Genomic DNA, 20,709 nt, shown 5'->3' on the forward strand with positions numbered 1-20,709 from the left:
TTCGATACACATTGAGCATACAAATAATTAACTGCCCAACATTTTTTTCGTTCAATTTAGAAAAATCGATCTATAGTCAAGTTGTGTCTGTATTCATATATTTCAGCATGCCGAGCTGGTACGTAACAAAATTGTTTCGCGTTCTCACACGTCGCAAGCCGCTTGAGGACTCAAGTGAATCAAAGTTAGCCAAAGTGCTATCCGCTTTCGATTTGACGGTTCTTGGGATTGGCAGTACGCTGGGTGTAGGCGTCTATGTGCTGGCTGGGGAGGTGTCTAAAAGTTATGCTGGTCCAGCTGTGATCATCAGTTTTTTGATAGCTGCCATAGCCTCAATGTTTGCTGGTCTTTGCTATGCGGAATTCGGTGCTCGTGTTCCCAAGGCAGGCTCTGCATACATTTACAGTTATGTGACCATTGGAGAATTTATTGCGTTTCTAATCGGATGGAATCTTATATTGGAGTACGCAATCGGTAAGTATGATATTAGCTACATCTTTTTACCTTCGACCAATGGAAAATGTATCAAACAAGTATAATGCTCAGGCGGAAGGATTTAAATAAAGTTTTTATATTCAATATAATCATGTCTGTCTGTATGAACGTGTCGATCTCGGAAACTATGAAAGCTAATGATTTAAAGCATATACATTCTCGAGTAGACAATTTTACTAATTTTCTTTTTATATCTCGGTATTTCGATAAAAATCGATTTTAAGAATAGGGCATAAGCATAAATATAAAAAGTAAGAGGTTCGAGTCGGAAGCCCCGACTAGAGGATACCCTGAACCCTCTTCTACCAACATCAAGTGAACGTCAAGCTGAACTCAAACCCGTACCGACCGCACTACTTACCAACGGCACCACTCGACAGCCATAACAAAAATTCATCTGCGACGAGAAAAATAAGAATTAAAATATCAGCACATACACACAGCACAAAAAATAAAACAAATACAGAAATTCTTGCAACTTTCGATAGTTTGCACAATATGAACACACGTTTTCGTTAATTACTTCTGTGTCTCTTAACCGATTTTGTTGAAATTTTCAGCAGTAGATCTTATTGTGCTTTAGAATATTCTTATATTCTCAAGAAGACAATTATATTTATTATGGCTTAAATTAGTGGATAGTTCGGGGTGGCAATAGCTATAAAATAGATACTTATTATATATATTTACTATTCAAGAAGCTACATGTAAAATTTGGAGACTCTAGCCTTGAAAACCTAAGAGATTTGCTCGAAAAGAAGGTTATCGATTCTTGGAAACAAACTTGTACTGCGCGGGCATTGAGATACTTTTGTTCATAAATACGGACGTCAGATGGACAGGCACACGGATAAGGATAGATTGACTCGGCAATTGATCCTCATCAAGAAAATATATACCTTATGGGGTCGGAGATGCTTCCTTCTGCCTGATACATACATCTGCACATAACTATTATTCCCTTTTGACACATTTTCAATGGGTTCAGGGTATAAAAAAAGTTAACACCAAGCTGTGTGTAGTGTGTAGGTTATCGTATAGTATATGCAGGAAAAGAACATTTCAAATCTAAGATACCTCCCCAATGAAACAAGAGTGTTCTAGTCGACAGTGCCCGACATTTAGATTAAGAAATCATGTTTTCGAGCAAGCCTTTTAAGCACTTGAGTCAAAATATTTTATTTTTTAGTTGTTATATTCATAAATCTGATTTATCTCTTTAGGAGAGGAAGGATTGGCCCAATTTGCCACACATTTATGCCCTGAGCATTTTACTTCCAAACTTAAGTGCGAGCGCATTTCCCATATTGTTGGGCGGAGGAAAAAAGTATCACAGCCGCCGATTAAACTGAAACAGAAGTAAGCTAGAATGATTGTTACGGCAGTTCGGCGTTGTGTTCAGGGTATCTTTTAGTCGGTCACTATAGAATAGAGAATTTTTATTGAGATTTATGAGCATATTGAATTCCATTGATTCCTCAATCTATAGGTTCCGCCAGTGTTGTCAAAGGGCTAAGCACTTATTTGGACTCATTGTGCGGCTATGCCATGCGCGATTTTCTGGTTGCACATCTGCCTATCCATGTGCCTGGCTTCAGCAGCTATCCGGATATTTTTGCGTTTATAGTGACTATTCTGTTCTCTTGGGCAATTGCATCAGGCGCAAAGGAGTCCACCAGAATGAATAATGTATTTACTATGATAAATCTCGGCGTGGTGCTATTTGTCATTATTGCAGGACTCTTTAAGGGTGAGTTCAAGCACAACACGACACTGTAGCATTCACAACGATGAAATATTAATATGATTAAGTATTTGATTTTGACATTATTTTTATACCCACGGCCAAAGAATGTTTTTGATCGATATTAACAGCAGAATTGATGAACAGACAGATGAACGACAGACGGTATTGAGGCTGATTAAGAATGTACGAAATAAAATTATAAATATTATGTATAGAAATTTCAAATTTCTAGAGTTGCGGGTGGATTTTCTAAAATCGCTTAAACACGTTTTTATTTAAGTTGTATAATGAGTTTGAGTTTAAGGCCGAACGGATGGTAAACAAAAAAGTTACAAACAAGCGTTTTTCACAATTTCTCTTAGCATCCACCTTTACCATATAAGGTAACTTGGTTTGGGCTGTGCGTTGAACCAAAAAATCATTCAGTCAGTCAGGGCAAACAGTTTTTTATAGAGAGACCAGCGGGTATAACCCGGCCTTGCCCGTGGCACGTATAAAATAAATTTTCTCAAAAAGCTTTCTTTATTAATTTTTTTTTTTTATATATGTTTTATTTTGCGCTGGAATCGATCAGTGCCTTCTGATCTTTTCCGAGCGAATGACTAAGGAAAGGGTGTATAGTTACTATTATATAATTCATATGATATTTACCGTGTACTTATTTACAATTTACAATACTGGGGAGAGACATGTTTAAATAATAATAATTGTTAGGCGGAGATCGCGTTCGTTGGCGTCGGCTGTCACGTACCATGGCAGGCCGGCAACCTTGCGTACTGCCTTGGCCTGGAGCACGCTAATGACCAGATAGGCGTTAACATCGTTTTGACAGGCAGTGCCTTCGTGGAAACATGCAGCTTGGTTTGGGGTTTTAGTAGCCAGTCGAGCTTTTGAAGCCGTCTCAAGAATTTTACTCTCGTTGCTGCGGACGCCCAAGTATCAGAATGAGCTAGTGTGCTGATTGGTTTCTCCATCAAACCGTACTCCCTGGCAACTGTCTGGGCGCAGCGTGAGATGACGCAAGCGGACTTGGCACAGTTTATGGCGACGTTCCAGTTAGCTGACCTGCAGCAGCCAGTCATGCACTGAATTTGTTGCAGCTTGCAGATATTTGTGCAAAGCTAGGAAGGCAGTGTCATCCGCGTAAGTTGCCACCAGCAGTCTCGCGGGGCTGGAGGCTGCACTGCTTTGTCCTTGTATGGGGAGGTCCGCCGTGTACAGAGTGTACAGCATCGGCCCGAGGAAGCTGCCTTGTGGGACACCTGCTTTGATGCCTTTGCTAACAAACCTTTTGTCTTTAACGGCCACGTTAAAGGTGGGTGCTGCCACTCTCCGGTGTGGAGAGTGTTTCCTGGCACTCTGAGGGTGATACGAGAGCAGAAATGAGTCTCCGTGAGCAGAAGCACATCGATGTGGTAGAGCTCGATGAAGGCTGAGATCTCATTCGCTTTCGAAAAGACGCCGTTGGCTTTCCACAGTTCTACCTTAAAGGAGCTCATTTTAGACACTGTTATGTTTAGCGCTAGTATGTATTAACGCTTGCAGTATGGTCTCTACGAGAGATATCACTTTATCGAACCTGGGGAAAAACATGAGCTCGAGGGCTAAGTTGGGACTGTCGGCAACAAGATGGGATCGACTGGGAATGCTGCCTGTGTTCCTTCTGCGAGACGATGAGCGGGCTCTGAGCTCGGCGGGCTGGCTACCGCACAGGACGCTGGCTCAAAAAGCTTAAAAAATGTTTTTGACACTGATCGGATGGAAAAGAAGCAACTTTCATACAAACGTTTGTGTTGCTCTATTGAGCTTTTTTAATAGCTTTCACAAATAGAAATATAACTTTATTTTATTTCTTGTGTTCCAATTTGTTTAAACCCGGGATTGGTCTGTGCTTATTATTTAAGAACAATAGTCTTACATAGGCAAGCGAACCCAAATTGGTACGTGCCGATTTAAGCGAAGCGACAATTGCGACAATTAATATGTTTGAATAATACAGTGGACGATGCGTACCAAATGCACGAAGCGAACGAACTTAAATAACTCAACGCGCAGCATCATGGCCGTCCCATAAGTTAATGCTAGGGATATAAAATGATCGTTACAGCGAAGAGCGCCAGCTTAATGTAAATGTAATCTTAAGAGCGATATTTAAGCATTTGCTTCGCAGAGCAAGTAATAGAAGATATGATTAAAATGCTGCTCTTATCAGTTGCGAGCTGTTTTGCCTGTGTAGTCAGACAGTTTGGATTTTGCCAAAAATGTAAAACACGTCTCAAATGATTTTTTATGTACATCCATGGAAATAAATTTGATGGTGAAAAACCCACCAAATCTTTTTTCCACCAAGGAGGAATACATTTTTCCAAAAGTGTGAAACACCCCTGGGTTGGGTGTTCAAGTCAATTGTCAAGTTTGGGTATATAACCTCAGCAAATAATAAGTTCTGTGTTAAGGCTGAATTTGAGGCATGCTGAAAGCGATGCGGCGACAACTCGGCTAATGGGTGTTCCAAAATGGGGGGCAGGCCCTATACTCGTTGAGGTTTTCGGAATTGGAATATACACAAAAGCTATTGTCGGAAAACTGGCCAAGAAGGCGGCGGAAAAATGTGAGGAAGATATCGAACACCAGACAGCTTATAGGACACATGGCAGATACCATAAGTGGAGTACCTAAAGGTTTATTTATTTATTATCCAATGCTGGTAGCTTTCAGGTTATTTTAAATTAAAATAATATAACCTTATAATAACTATAACTAAACAGAAAACATGAAACTTATAGAAAATGTAAAAAGTAAAGATTTAAAAAAAATTTTTTTAAGCTTACTTTTAATCAAGGCACTATTGCCAGAAAAATCAAGATGCATTTCAGTTGGAAGATTGTTATTAAGCCGTAAAAATCTATTCATGGGCTTGCAGAAAACGGCAAATTGTATCGCAAAGATCAGCTCGGCACATGCAAGTTATTGTGTGCTAGAAGGGACAGGCAGTCAATAAATTCTACAATTAAATTGTTTAACAAGTAAGAGGTTCTAGTCGGGAGCTGCCGACTAGGGGATACCCTGAACCCTCTTCTTCCCACACCAAATGCAGCTCGCGCTACGCGCCCGTTTGCTTTAGTAGTAATAAAGAAAAATTAAAATACAAAAAAAATTGTTTGCCTGGCATGGTTCGAACTCGCAACTAACCGCGTTTTGAGCTTTAATGAAAAAAAAAACCAATTAAAATAGCAGCACAGAAAACAATACAATTGCAATTGCAATGCTGTTGATAGAATTCAAAGCAGACGCGCATTAATGTGTGTGTGTGTACATGTATACAGAAATTCTTGGAATTTGCACAGCAGCTATGCTGCTAACACGTGCGCACGTAACTTTTGTGTTGCTTAACCGATCTTAATTAAATTTTCGACAGTACATCTTATTTTAGAATAGAATAAAGAATATTTGTGTATTCTCAAACATTCAATTGCATATAAATTGTGGCTTAAATTGATGGGCAATACAAGTTGGATAATTAACTTTATTAATAGCTTTTCTGTGGTAGCGGGGAGGTGGCGATAGCTATCAAATTAAAGATACTTGATATTTACATACATACTATTCTAGAAGCTACATGTCAAGTTTGGTGACACTAGCTCATATTATTTGCCGAAATTGCTCAGAAAGCCGGATTTCGATATCGATTACTTGGAAACGGGGAAAGTTATCGAATATCGGAAACAAACTCGATCTGCGCGGGCACTTGGAGGACCTACAGCCAAAATTTCAGTCTCTAGCTCTTATAGGTTCTGAAATCCTTGCGTTCTTACATACGGACAGACGGACAGACAGACAGACGGTCATGGCAAGATATACTCGGCTATTGATGCTGATCAATAATATATGTATATACTTTATGGGGTCGGAGATGCTTCCTTCTGCCTGTTACATACATTTGCACAAAAACAACAATATACCCTGTTTAGCCATTTTTAATGGGTTCAGGGTATAAAAATCACAGCCGCAATAATTCATTTTATAACATACGAACTTTACATTATAGTAATAGTGAACAGTATGACTCTTATGTTAATTCTGCCCCTGTAGATTTCTAGCTCACACACTTTGTGAGAAACTGTTATAGAAAAAAATATTAGGTGTTATAACACACTTTGTGAGAAACTATTATAGAATATAAATACTGGGTGTTATCACACACTTTGTGAGAAACTGTTAAAGAAAATAAATATTGTTTGCTGTCACACACTTTGTGAGAAACTATTATTGAAAATAAATATTATATGTGTACTATAATGTTTATTTCAGCATATATACATCTCTGTTCGCGATCATATCAAAGATCATTAATTTTCTTTTAGTTTCCAGCAGTAACTGGAATATTCCTAAATCTGCAGTACCCGAGAATTATGGCGATGGCGGTTTTATGCCGTATGGAATTTCTGGTGTTATCAAAGGTGCAGCTGTTTGTTTTTATGGCTTCATAGGCTTCGATTGCATTGCTACAGCTGGTGAAGAGGCTAAAAACCCAAAAAAATCAATACCATTTGCAGTGATTGTATCGCTAGCGACGATCTTTCTGGCTTACTTTGGTGTGTCCATCGTCCTTACTATGATGTTGCCATACTATGCACAGGATGAGAGTGCTCCTCTGCCACACGTCTTTCGTATTCATGGATGGCAAGTGGCTGAATATGTAGTATCCATAGGTGCAATGTTTGGACTGTGCGCTAGTCTAATGGGTGCTATGTTTCCTCTTCCGCGCATTGTATTTGCCATGTCCAACGATGGGTTGCTGTTTAAATGTCTAGGCGAAATAAGTAATAAGTATAAAACACCATTCAAAGGCACAATGCTGACGGGCTTGTTGTGTGGTATACTGGCGGCCGTATTTAATCTGAGCCAGTTGGTCAACATGATGTCCATTGGCACACTGCTGGCGTACTCAATGGTGGCAAGCTGTGTGCTTATACTGCGCTACGAGGTTGACGATCGTCGCGACAGTCGCACCCTTGGAAGTGGGCGCATCATAAGCTCTGGCCTGGAGCAGTCATGCGCTATGTGGAGACGTCTTCTAAATACCAACAACCAGTTTGTTCCCACCAAACAGTCAGCGCGCATTGTAACACAGTTATTGTTACTTTGTTCTGTAAGTTAAAATGTGAAATAGTTAAATGTTATTCTGGTTGACTTTTAAACTAACCTTTACAGCGATCTGGTGCCTGGTTTTCTCGAATATTCTTACTAAATTCGAGGAAGATCACGAACATGTGACCAAATATAATGTGCTTTTTTTAATACTTGCTAGCATACCATTGATAATTATGTTGATCATCATATCGCGTCAGCCCACCTCCGGAGCTAAGTTGTCATTCAAAGTGCCTCTGGTGCCCTGGCTGCCAGGCATTTCTATACTTATAAATATATATTTGATGATAAAACTGGATATATTAACTTGGATGCGCGTTAGTATATGGATTGGTATTGGACTGGTCATCTTTCTTTCTTATGGCATCCGCCACAGTCGTCTAAATCTGAGGGAGCAACGCAACAATTCCATTGCCCTACTTAGAGATTCTAGCGAAGCGCCATTTATAAGTCAAGAACATCATTAGCATATAGGACTGCTCTAAAGTTATTTAAAATATTATTTTATAAGATCTCAAAGTGCTGATTAAATAATTATACTAAAACAACTCAGGAACATTCCAAAAAAGCCAACGAAGTCACACTGGTATTGATGCACGTCTTGTCTTGAATCACTAACCAAAAAACATATAGACCGGACATGCAGAGTAAAATAGGTGGTCTCCAAAAATTGGTTTGCATCTGGTCCAACGAGCGAGTAAAATATACATATGACATCTTTTGATCGCTCACACTACAGGAAACTCCTTTGGCTTACTCTCTTCCATATGATTTGTGCGATAGAACGGCATCGCTGTTTTTTATCTCGCTCCCACTACAGGAAACTGCTTTGGCTTACTCTCTTCCATATGATTTGTGCGATAGAACGGCATCGCTGTTTATTTTTATCTCGCTCGCACTTACTCTCAGTGCTCTCAATGCTCTCTTCATGTCTAGGTACCGTTTAAATGTTTGTGTGTGCATGTGGCCGCACAAGCAAAAATGCCCACAAATTCAATTTTTGTCAAAAGTCGGTGGCATTTTTCTTCCCTTTTGAGGGGACGAGTAATATGAAATCATGAAAGGGTTTGCCAAGTCGATGCGAAATTCTTTCATTTTAGCTCGGTATTGCTGGAAAGGGTACCTAAGCGTTGGCATGTGTGCATTTAAAAGTTTTTGGACTTGCTATTCACGCATACTTGCATATTTTGTATATGAATAGAAGCATTTATGCGCATGTGTGCCTGTTGGTCCCTGCCTGCCTGTCCGATGCAAATTTGACAATATTTTTGGACTTCTGAATTTCGAGCTCTACACACACACACAGAGACACAAATGTGTGTGAATGGACTGATCATGGGCGCAAAAGAAAATATCATTTTTGGCCCGCGGTTGTCGCGCACCCTTCTTTTTATGATTTTGGGGTTGAATCGATGAAAAAATGTTGACCCTTCAATACCTGCAGATCCAATTCATGTATGAAAAAGCTAAATATTTAAAGACAATAAAATTATTAATACTATAAATATATAATTGCTCCTTTTTTCTATTTGGTATATTTGGAATATTTTAAAGAGTTTATTTTTTACACAAATTTCCTAAAATTATTTAAGTGATCAGTCACTTGACCTACATATGCAGGTGCAGGTGTTTGCCAAAAGTTGACCCTTTCGGCCCAACGGGCTGCTGCAATTAATAAGGGGTCAATATTCATTCATCAATTCAAGCCCTAAATCATAAAAAGAAGGGCGCGCGACAGAAGCGTGCCAATAATGATATTTTTAAATTTTGCGCCCATGATCAGCCCATTCACACACATTTGTGTCTCTGTGTGTGTGTGTAGAGCTCGAAATTCAGAAGTCCAAAAATATTGTCAAATTTGCATCGGACAGGCAGGCAGGGACCAACAGGCACACATGCGCATAAATGCTTCTATTCATATACAAAATATGCAAGTATGCGTGAATAGCAAGTCCAAAAACTTTTAAATGCACACATGCCAACGCTTAGGTACCCTTTCCAGCAATACCGAGCTAAAATGAAAGAATTTCGCATCGACTTGGCAAACCCTTTCATGATTTCATATTACTCGTCCCCTCAAAAGGGAAGAAATGCCACCGACTTTTGACAAAAATTGAATTTGTGGGCATTTTTGCTTGTGCGGCCACATGCACACACAAACATTTAAACGGTACCTAGACATGAAGAGAGCATTGAGAGCACTGAGAGTAAGTGCGAGCGAGATAAAAATAAACAGCGATGCCGTTCTATCGCACAAATCATATGGAAGAGAGTAAGCCAAAGGAGTTTCCTGTAGTGTGAGCGATCAAAAGATGTCATATGTATATTTTACTCGCTCGTTGGACCAGATGCAAACCAATTTTTGGAGACCACCTATTTTACTCTGCATGTCCGGTCTATATGTTTTTTGGTTAGTGCTTGAATGGATATGTGCGTCAGATTAGCATCGTCACTAAGTGTCGATTTTTGGAAATCCATAAACCGAATCACATTATTAATGCGGTTATTTTATTTAATTATTTTTACGCTCACAACCCAATTAATTTTTATTCCGAAATCCGAAAATCAATGTATTTAGAATACACACACACATAAGTATATATATACTATATATATTCAACCGCATTTATCATCCACGAAGAGCGCATTTAAAATGTGATAAACAATAAACTTTTATGGAATCGTTTACAGCAAATTTAGTCTCGAATGGAATTTCTGAAAACGCTGAAACACGTATTCAAAAAGTTCTTTTGTATTGCTTTGAATGTAAGTTTGAGGGCAATCGGACGAAACTTAAAGCTGCCCCTAAAAAATCCTTGACCCGTATTTTCCACCAAGGAAGCTTTGATTTTGCAAAAAATGTGAAGCACGTCTCAAATTTATTTATTTATTTATTAATGGTGGAAAAAACCCCTAATTATTTATGAAATCAATTTATGAAAAGTAAATGTTAAACGCCTAATTAGAATATACAATTTTCTAATAGTATCACCGACAGATGGAGGTGTTTTATTTGCCAGTCTGGCCAGCTGTGCCCCTTTTCACAGCTAATTTTGTGAGTGACGCTATTAGAGCCTACAGCTAAGAAGAAGGGTATAAGTAGAGAAAAAAGTGTTCTTAAAAAAAATTAAGAAAATTTTAATTTACTATGTTATTTAAGAAAATACAATAAATAGGAAAAAAGAAAGTAAGAAGTTGTTAATAAAGTAAAGTAACGTATGCTAGACATATAGAGTGTTCAGTAGATAGGATAAAGAGTTAGTGATGGGAAATCACCGTGGGGGAATATGTAAAGCCTGTCCGGCAAGCTATGCCCCTACTCATATCTAGGAATGGTCAGTGAGTTCCCGTAGGTATCCTGAAAGCAACGATTTTATTAGGGGTGGAGAAAGTTAAGTGGAGAAAACGGAATACAAACTATTGTAATTTTTACATAATACGCGAAAAGAATTGTGCATAGCGTAATCTGTTGTGCACGTTGGTAGCAATATGGGCGATAATTCCTGGTAGGTCTAAACGGAACAGAGAATTGATGACGCTCTAACAAAAGTAGTCTAAAGTAGAATCTATGTCGCCAACAATCAACTTATGTAGGAAGACAAGACCGAGGATTGTGATACGGTTCGTTAACGACGGAAAATTAAGAAGAAGAAGCCTGCTGGCGTAGGATGGCAACCGAAGATTGGGGTCCCAATTTAAACCTCGTAAGGCAATAAGCAGAAATTGCTTCTGAACAGATTTAATACGATCCTGGCTATTGTTATACTGCGGAGACCAGATGCAAAAACAGTATTAAAGGATAGGGCGCACAAGAGAGATGAACAGAAGGTTCGTTATAAAAGGATCGTTAAACTCTTTAGACCATCGTTTAACGAGTCCAAGTAAACCTTTTTCCTCATTAACGATGGTATCTATATGAAGATTAAATCAGAGTTTAGAATCAACAAGTATGAGCTATACCCTGAACTCTCTTATTCCAACACCGAATGCAGCTCGTGCTACGCGATCGTTTGTTTTAGTTATAATAAAGATAAACTAACACAAGTAAGAGGTTATAGTCGGGATCTCCCGACTAGGGGATACCCTGAACCCTTCGTTTGCTTGAATAGTAATAAAGAGAAACTTTAATAAAAAATAAGTTCCCTTGGCTGGGTTCGAACTCACAACTACCCGCATTACTTGCTGCCGCCACTACCCAACAGAAACGCCAGTCATAAAATAAAAATATTAGTTTCCTCGGTAGGGTTTGAACTCGTAACTGATAGCGCTACTTTCCGCCGCCTCTTCTCAAAAGCCACACTAACAACTAAGTCTTAATGAGATAAAACGATTTCAAATATCAATTGCTGCCCCAAACTCGAAGCCAGCAATAACATGCTTTATTTAATAACTTCTGTGTTTCTAATTGTACCATCTGTTTGTGGGGGAGGCGTCAAATAAGTAATCTTCAGGTGTTGTTTGAAAATCAGTATGATTATTTGGTAGTGGCACTTTATTAGAAACTTTCGGCTGCATATAATGAACTATACATTTGAAGTTATTTACATATTTTTGGTTGGAGCTATGGAGGTGCAAAGGAGAGTGCTGAGCGCATCTTGGATCGAATTAGTGAGTGAGTCTCTCTCAGTGAGTGAGTCTGTCTCACTGAGTGACTCTCTAACACTGAGTGAGGCTCAGTCAATGCTGTGTTCAGACTAGCAATGAACTGGCATGAACATTCTCCCCCCCCCCCTGGCAATATTCAGATTGCAAGGATTCCTATTGCGTGCATGTGCCAGAGAGTATCCATCCAAACTTAGTATTTTGAGCCATCGGCAGACCGCCTTGGCTCGGGAGGATACCTGGTAGGATGATGTCTGGGTAGACGTCGGCGCCGAGTACCAAAGGTACTGGAGATGGACGGAACCAGTCGTTGTGCGCCAAAGCGACGTTGCTTAACGGGTCCTTCATGTCCGCTCTGATAGCTCGGGCTGGAGTTGTGCAGCTGAGTTGCGGGTCAGCCATTAAGACCACCTCTCGAGACATCTGAGTTGTCTTGGAGCGTAGCACGGCTGTGCACGCTCCTTCTGCGCCAATGCGTGTGACGGAAAGGCCATAGGCCCTTGCCACGGTTGCATTAATGCGGCTTACTGAACAACATGGATCGATCGGAGCCCGAGTCTCAAGGGTCTTTTTCCCGGTGTCGAGCAGCACTATGGCGGTGGGCAGTATACTGACCCCCTTGTGCTGGAGAAGGGACGTAAGCGACGTCCGTATAGTAGCACGTCTCGGGCTTGGGGGTGATGTGCCGCTGGAGGGCGAGGAGCCAGAAGCTCTTCTTGTGGGCCGGTTGTCTGACCGAGAGGGTCGAGCGCTACGGGGACCACGCATGTGGAGTAAGGTGTGGTGGTCCTTTTTGCAAATTTTGCACTTGGCTCCACTGCGACATGATTCCCCTGAATGCTGATGAGCCAGGCAGTTGGAGCAATATTTGTTAATCAAAACGGCTCGGAGACGCTTCTCGGGCGTGAGCTTCAAGAAGCGCTGGCACTTGCGTAGCGCATGGATGCCTCTACACACCCGGCATCTAAAAGAGTCCGTTCCTTGGCGTTGATTGGATGCCTTCGTTGACGGTGCCATGCTGGTTCTCTACAGAGGAGTGAACTGGAGAATAAGATGTAGGAGAGGTGTTATTATGTGATGGTTTTGTTTTGAAAGAGGGATTAGTTGCTTTTAAGGATTAGTCGGTGGTGTTATTTGCCTCAGTAGGAAGAAGGACCAATTTGGCTATTGGCCTTCGGATGACACCACGAGCGGTAAGCACGTCCACTACGCGGACCTTATCATCTGTGCCTGGGCAAGCCAGCTGGACTCGGCCAAGGCGCCATTCATTTATTGGTAGGTTATCTTCCTTGATAATCACCATATCACCGACTTGGAGGTCCCTTGTAGGGGACTGCCATTTGTTTCGCTTATGGAGCTCTTTTAAATACTCATTCTTCCACCGGAAGCAGAATTGCTGGTGGAGCGCTTTGAGTCGCTGCCAGCGGTTAATTATAGAAATAGCGTCTTCTTTGATTACTGGCTTGTTAGTTGCCAGAAGAGGGCCACCAACTAGGAAGTGGCATGGACTTAGAGCCAATAAATCAGTCGGATCTTCCGACATTGGAGAGATTGGCCTGGAGTTAAGGCAGGCTTCAATCTTGGAGAGGAGAGTCGCGAACTCCTCAAATGTATATTTTGAGGATGCGGTGGATTTGTAGAAGTGGGTCTTAAAGCTTTTGACACCTGCTTCCCACAATCCGCCCATGTGAGGAGCGCCAGGAGGATGGAAATGCCAACACAAGTTTTGATGGCTATGCTTGGATAAGATGAGCTCTTTGGTCGCTTGCAAGAAATCTCTCGAAAGAACGGATGACGCTCCCACAAATGTTTTCCCATTATCTGAGTACATCTGTTGTGGAAGGCCACGTCTTGCGATAAATCGCGAAAATGCGGCCAGGAATCTCTCCGTGGTTAGATCTGTTGTGGCTTCTAAATGGATTGCTTTCGTGCTGAAACAAACGAAGACACAGACATAACCCTTGGTAATTTTGCATGCTCGACCAATGTAGCTTTTAATATCGAAAGGTCCGGCAAAGTCTACACCCGTATGTGTGAAGGGTCGGGAAAAGGTTGATCTCGCCCCCTTGGGAGCTCGCCCATAAGTTGGGTCTGGAGTCGTCTGCGGTGTATTACACAGACCTTGCAGGAGTTTATGGTAGATTTTACCAGGACCTTGAGCTTTGGGATCCAGTATTTTGCTCTTATGAGGCGCATTACCTTTGATCGATGAAAGGGGTTAAATTGCGAATGCTGCTTGATCCTTGAATTGGCTTCTTATCGAGCAAACAGCTATACTCCTTAGGATAAGCTTGGCGTTGAGTATACTCGATAAGTCGGAACTGACCTCTCGTAAGTTCTTCATTACGGAGCTCGGCGGGAAAGTGGATCGCTGGATTTCTACAGCGCTGGATATAGCGACAGACATATGCGATAACTCGCAATGCCTTGTCGAATCTGGAGATTCTGTCTCAAGTACCGTAACAGGAACTGGCCATTGGTTTTGTGGTAGTTGTAACCATTCCGGTCCATGCCACCCCAAAGTGCTGCCCAATAGGTCCCGAGGAGAAACCCCCCGACTAGCTAGGTCAGCTGGGTTATGTTCTGATCGAACATGGGACCATTTGCCATTGGTTGATGTTATCTTGGCTACCCGGTTAGCCACAAAGGTAGACCATTTGCATGGAGGTTTATCCAACCAGGCAAGAACAATAGTGGAGTCTGTCCAATTGAAATTTTCTCTACTCTGGATGGGGAGCTGAGGAATAAGAGCCGTGGTGAGCTCGGAAAGAAGAACGGCGCCACACAGCTCTAAGCGTGGTAGTGATACCGTCTTAACTGGCGCGACTCTCGTTTTTGCTGCGAGAAGGTGAGTGGAGATGCATCCGTTGATCTCGACGCGCAAATAAAGTGCAGCACCATATGCGCGCTGGGACGCGTCGCAGAAGCCGTGAAACTGCACCTTTGCCTTTTGCTGAAAATCGACCCATCTTGGAATACGGATCTCTTCGAGAGAGGGATAGTCGGTTAGGAAGTCATGCCAACGTTGAACGAGATCTTCCGGCAGGGAATCATCCCACCAGCTCACGTCTCTTGTGAGCCGAGATCGGTCTTGCATGAAAATCTTACCATTTTGGACGGAGCAAAGAAAAACTGGTCTGTTGTGGCTTGCCATCGAATGCCTAGCGTTTTAGCGACGCTGGCCTCTTCGATTTCTAAGAAATCCGCACACAGTAAGTGGTCCTTTGGTATTCCTTTTAACACTTCCTTTGTGTTGGATGTCCACTTTCTCAGAAGGAACCCGGCTCTGTCAAGTGCCATGCGGAGTTCTGCAATGGCTGAAATTGCTTGTTGCTTCGTGTGTGCCCCTGCTAGAACATCATCGACATACATATAATTTTCAATTATGTCGGATGCGATAGGACATTGTTCTCGTATATCACGAGCAAGTTGATGGAGGAGCAGGATTGCGAGGTATGGGGCACAGTTTACCCCAAAGGTAACTGTATTGAGTTCGAAGTCGAAAGTTCTTCGTTCTCATTGCGAAATAGTATTCGTTGGTAGGGCGTATGTCTTGGATCGACCTGGATTTGCCGATACATCTTAGTTATATCGGCATTGAAAACGTAGCGGTAGAATCGTCACTTTAGTATCTGAATCGTCAGATCGGATTGGAGTTCTGGTCCCGTGTGTAGGATATCATTTAGACTTTTGCCATTGGAAGACGGGCTGGAGGCGTTAAACACAACGCGAACCTTTGTTGTGGTGCTGCCGGGCTTAAAAACAGCATGACGCGGCAAGTAAAAATTATTGGGGTTGCTGTTTGGAGAGACTTGTGTCATATGACCTAAGTCGAAGTACTCCCGAATCACGGAGTCGTACTGCTCTTTCAAAGGAGGGTTTCTTTTTAAACGATTCTCGTTCTTTAGAAACTGAGCTAGTGCGATAGATCTTGAATGTCCTAAGTCTATGTGATTAGGTTCTTGGAAAGGTAGGGTGACTACATATCTGCCATTCTCGTTCCTTGTTGTTGTTCGGATGAAATTACTCTCACAAAAAGAGTCGGAGCTCTTTACCAGTTTGACTGGAATGTCCTCCACCTCCCAAAATTTTCTGAGAATGACGTCTAATTGCTCTTCTTGAGAGACAGATATTCGAGTCGAGAATGACGAGATTGCGGTGGATGCGGTCTTTGAAACTGGGCCTGTTAAAGTCCACCCAAAAATAGTTTCCTGGCCCAGCAACGTGCCACATATATTAGGATGGGAGCCGCCCGTTGTATGGACGGTAGGATATCAGCGCCAATCAGCACATCTATCTGCGAACTCTTGTGGAAATTAGGGTCCGCTAACTGGAGTTTTGGCAGGGTTGTCAAAAAACTTTGGGGGATCGAACATGATGGTAGATTCCCTGCCAAATGTGGAAGGACGTAGGCTGATGCCTCGATTTGGATACGAGGCTTGGAAGGAGAGCCAATATTAAAATGGCAGAGCTTGCGAGGCTGGGCTGCAACAGCTTGATTCAATCCCGATACTTGTGCCTGTCCGGATTTGTACGGCAGCTTTATCAGGTGGAAGAGTCGCTCGGAAATAAATGTTGCCTCTGATCCCGAGTCGATCAGTGCACGAGCTGTATAATTTACACCCAAATGGCGAACATATATAACAGCCGTGCTTAGGAGAACACCGTGGGTGTTAATTGCAACATAATTGTAAACATTCGTTTGTTGGGATGGAGTGGACTGTATGGATTGATTGGAGGGAGCTGTTGCTTGTAGCATGGAGATTACCGTAGGGCTCAATTGTGGAGTGTCACTACGATGCAAGAGCGTATTGCGACGACCCTTGCACGTAAAACAATTGTGAGCACTTGTGCAATCCCTTAACTGATGACCCCTAGCGAAACAGTTCAAACATAGTTTTTGCTGTTTGATGTAAGTTGCCCGTTCGCTGACGGGCATTTGGAGAAATCGTGGGCACAGACGGATAGGGTGATTCTCCCTGGAGCACAATTTGCAGGCTTGCGGCTTGTTAGCGACCTTATTCTCAAATGAGTTAAGCCTTCTAGTGGTAGGAGGTTCTGTTCGAACAATTCTGGATTCTTAAGCTCTTCTATCGCTTCGAGAATGCGATAGCGTTCTAAGAGAAAGGCGTTCATCTCAAGCCAAGATGAGATGTCGATTTTTCTGGAGATGGACTGTACCCATAAGGAGAGTGTTAATTTGCGTAATTTGGAGGAACATAGGAACACGAGGATACAGTCCCAGTTTTCTATGTTGATTTCGGATAACTCAAGAGCTGTTAAGCAACCTTGAATGGTGCTCTGAAGTTCCTTAATTGCCGTTCCAGACTCTTGGGAGATTGGCTGCAGGTTGAAAAGAATCTTGAGCTGGCTGTTGACTAACAATTTTCGGTTCTCAAAACGCTCAGTCAGATTGGCCCAGGCTGATCGGAAGCCATCGTTAGTCAAAGGTGACTTCGATACAATCGCCTGAGCCTCACCGCTGGTTTTCGCATTGAGATTGAATAATTTCTCGACCTCTGATAACCTAGGATTATTTATGTAAATTGCGGTAAAGAGGTCTCGAAATGTGGGCCAACGTATGTAATCTCCGCTGAAGATTTCTGTGTCGCAAGGAGGTAAGCGACACCCGGTGGGAACATATGTCGGAATGGTGGACTGAGCGGATGGTCTATTTTGGGCGTTAGCGGTATCGATTTGCTCGCTAAGTTTAGCGACGCATCTCTCATATACCATGTAACAATAGTCGTACTTGGACTGCATAACTGAAATGGTTTCCATTGAACCGGCTTCCGAGATTATTGTTGAGCCGACCTCGTACTCTTTTTCAACCTTGTCCCACAAGGCTCGCACTTGGTCCCGACGGACCTGGCACGTATAGAGAGACGGGTCAGAGCCTCCAGGAGTGTTTATTTTTGCCTCAAACTGACTTAGCCGATCAGTGACAGCAATAAACTTGATTAAGGCCGCGTCTGTCATATTTTGGGCCGTTTTGGTATTAGTTCGCGTGGAAATCGGACTAGATCTTGTGCTAATGGTTGCCTTAGTGCGTCCGACTGCAGTAGACGGAACCAATCGTTGTCCGCTAAAGCGACGTTGCTTAACGGGTCCTTCATGTCCGCTCTGATAGCTCGGGCTAGAGTTATGCAGCTGAGTTGCGGGTCAGCTATTAAGACCACCTCTCGAGACATCTGAGTTGTCTTGGAGCGTAGCACGGCTGTGCACGCTCCTTCTGCGCCAATGCGTGTGACGGAAAGGCCATAGGCCCTTGCCACGGTTGCATTAATGCGGCTTACTGAACAACATGGATCGATCGGAGCCCGAGTCTCAAGGGTCTTTTTCCCGGTGTCGAGCAGCACTATGGCGGTGGGCAGTATACTGACCCCCTTGTCGACGTCCGTATAGTAGCACGTCTCGGGCTTGGGGGTGATGTGCCGCTGGAGGGCGAGGAGCCAGAAGCTCTTCTTGTGGGCCTGTTGTCTGACCGAGAGGGTCGAGCGCTACGGGGATCACGCATGTGGAGTAAGGTGTGGTGGTCCTTTTTGCAAATTTTGCACTTGGCTCCACTGCGACATGATTCCCCTGAATGCTGATGAGCCAGGCAGTTGGAGCAATATTTGTTAATCAAAACGGCTCGGAGACGCTTCTCGGGCGTGAGCTTCAAGAAGCGCTGGCACTTGCGTAGCGCATGGATGCCTCTACACACCCGGCATCTAAAAGAGTCCGTTCCTTGGCGTTGATTGGATGCCTTCGTTGACGGTGCCATGCTGGTTCTCTACAGAGGAGTGAACTGGAGAATAAGATGTAGGAGAGGTGTTATTATGTGATGGTTTTGTTTTGAAAGAGGGATTAGTTGCTTTTAAGGATTAGTCGGTGGTGTTATTTGCCTCAGTAGGAAGAAGGACCAATTTGGCTATTGGCCTTCGGATGACACCACGAGCGGTAAGCACGTCCACTACGCGGACCTTATCATCTGTGCCTGGGCAAGCCAGCTGGACTCGGCCAAGGCGCCATTCATTTATTGGTAGGTTATCTTCCTTGATAATCACCATATCACCGACTTGGAGGTCCCTTGTAGGGGACTGCCATTTGTTTCGCTTATGGAGCTCTTTTAAATACTCATTCTTCCACCGGAAGCAGAATTGCTGGTGGAGCGCTTTGAGTCGCTGCCAGCGGTTAATTATAGAAATAGCGTCTTCTTTGATTACTGGCTTGTTAGTTGCCAGAAGAGGGCCACCAACTAGGAAGTGGCATGGACTTAGAGCCAATAAATCAGTCGGATCTTCCGACATTGGAGAGATTGGCCTGGAGTTAAGGCAGGCTTCAATCTTGGAGAGGAGAGTCGCGAACTCCTCAAATGTATATTTTGTGAGGAGCGCCAGGAGGATTGAAATGCCAACACAAGCATAGCCAGGATAAGATGAGCTCTTTGGTCGCTTGCAAGAAATCTCTCGAAAGAACGGATGACGCTCCCACAAATGTTTTCCCATTATCTGAGTACATCTGTTGTGGAAGGCCACGTCTTGCGATAAATCGCGAAAATGCGGCCAGGAATCTCTCCGTGGTTAGATCTGTTGTGGCTTCTAAATGGATTGCTTTCGTGCTGAAACAAACGAAGACACAGACATAACCCTTGGTAATTTTGCATGCTCGACCAATGTAGCTTTTAATATCGAAAGGTCCGGCAAAGTCTACACCCGTATGTGTGAAGGGTCGGGAAAAGGTTGATCTCGCCCTTGGGAGCTCGCCCATAAGTTGGGTCTGGAGTCGTCTGCGGTGTATTACACAGACCTTGCAGGAGTTTATGGTAGATTTTACCAGGACCTTGAGCTTTGGGATCCAGTATTTTGCTCTTATGAGGCGCATTACCAACTGATTGCCTCAGTGAAAACAAATGAGGTGGGTAAATCGGACCAGGAGGCGTGAAAAATCACAATTGGCCGGAATGATTATGGGGTGTCGCTCATCATAGCCTAACGAGGTTGACGCTCTTCCCCGTCCACAGGATCGCAGAATACCCCTTTGATCGATGAAAGGGGTAAAATTGAGAATGCTGCTTGATCCTTGAATTGGCTTCTTATCGAGCAAACAGCTATACTCCTTAGGATAAGCTTGGCGTTGAGTATACTCGATAAGTCGGAACTAAACTCTCGTAAGTTCTTCATTACGGAGCTCGGCGGGAAAGTGGATCGCTGGATTTCTACTCGCAATACCTTGTCGAATCTGGAGAATCGTTCCAGAAGGTTATAGGAGGGTAGCTGTGAGACATTGCACTTCACTGCGCGTTGTTCAATCTCTGTCTCAAGTACCGTAACAGGAACTGGCCATGGTTTTAACCATTCCGGTCCATGCCACCCCAAAGTGCTGCCCAATAGGTCCCGAGGAGAAACCCCCCGACTAGCTAGGTCAGCTGGGTTATGTTCTGATCGAACATGGGACCATTTGCCATTGGTTGATGTTATTTTGGCTACCCGGTTAGCCACAAAGGTAGACCATTTGCATGGAGGTTTATCCAACCAGGCAAGAACAATAGTGGAGTCTGTCCAATTGAAATTTTCTCTACTCTGGATGGGGAGCTGAGGAATAAGAGCCGTGGTGAGCTCGGAAAGAAGAACGGCGCCACACAGCTCTAAGCGTGGTAGTGATACCGTCTTAACTGGCGCGACTCTCGTTTTTGCTGCGAGAAGGTGAGTGGAGATGCATCCGTTGATCTC

General features: G+C 43.0%; 2 protein-coding genes across 2 annotated transcripts; one reads left to right on the forward strand and one right to left on the reverse strand.

Moving 5' to 3' along the window:
* Positions 1-86: 86 nt before the first annotated feature.
* Positions 87-7,941, forward strand: LOC135434543 (cationic amino acid transporter 2). Its single transcript, XM_064691154.1, has 4 exons — positions 87-474; positions 1,985-2,245; positions 6,607-7,389; positions 7,457-7,941. Exons 1-4 carry the CDS (start codon positions 108-110, stop codon positions 7,858-7,860), a joined length of 1,815 nt encoding a protein of 604 aa, XP_064547224.1. The 5' UTR covers positions 87-107; the 3' UTR covers positions 7,861-7,941.
* A 4,032-nt stretch (positions 7,942-11,973) lies between these two features.
* Positions 11,974-14,189, reverse strand: LOC135434542 (uncharacterized). The gene is made up of 2 exons (XM_064691153.1): positions 12,953-14,189; positions 11,974-12,835 (listed from the first exon to the last, which is right to left on the reverse strand). The coding sequence occupies exons 1-2, from the start codon at positions 13,010-13,012 to the stop codon at positions 12,152-12,154; spliced, it is 744 nt and encodes a 247-aa protein (XP_064547223.1). The 5' UTR covers positions 13,013-14,189; the 3' UTR covers positions 11,974-12,151.
* Positions 14,190-20,709: the final 6,520 nt, after the last annotated feature.

Source organism: Drosophila montana, unplaced genomic scaffold (genome assembly GCF_035044405.1).
Source record: "Drosophila montana isolate Dmon_TW-CO22-7 unplaced genomic scaffold, ASM3504440v1 contig_3363_1, whole genome shotgun sequence".
NCBI lineage: Eukaryota > Metazoa > Arthropoda > Insecta > Diptera > Drosophilidae > Drosophila > Drosophila montana.

Excerpts from the sequence above, each read along its gene's own strand:
- LOC135434543 (XM_064691154.1), top strand. The coding sequence starts at position 108 with ATGCCGAGCTGGTACGTAACAAAATTGTTTCGCGTTCTCACACGTCGC. Across the intron at positions 475-1,984 it reads TATATTGGAGTACGCAATCG|GTTCCGCCAGTGTTGTCAAA; the intron begins GTAAGTATGATA and ends CTCAATCTATAG. Across the intron at positions 7,390-7,456 it reads AACACAGTTATTGTTACTTT|CGATCTGGTGCCTGGTTTTC; the intron begins GTTCTGTAAGTT and ends TAACCTTTACAG.
- LOC135434542 (XM_064691153.1), bottom strand. The coding sequence starts at position 13,012 with ATGGCACCGTCAACGAAGGCATCCAATCAACGCCAAGGAACGGACTCT. Across the intron at positions 12,836-12,952 it reads CGGACTCTTTTAGATGCCGG|CATTCAGGGGAATCATGTCG; the intron begins GTGTGTAGAGGC and ends CTGGCTCATCAG.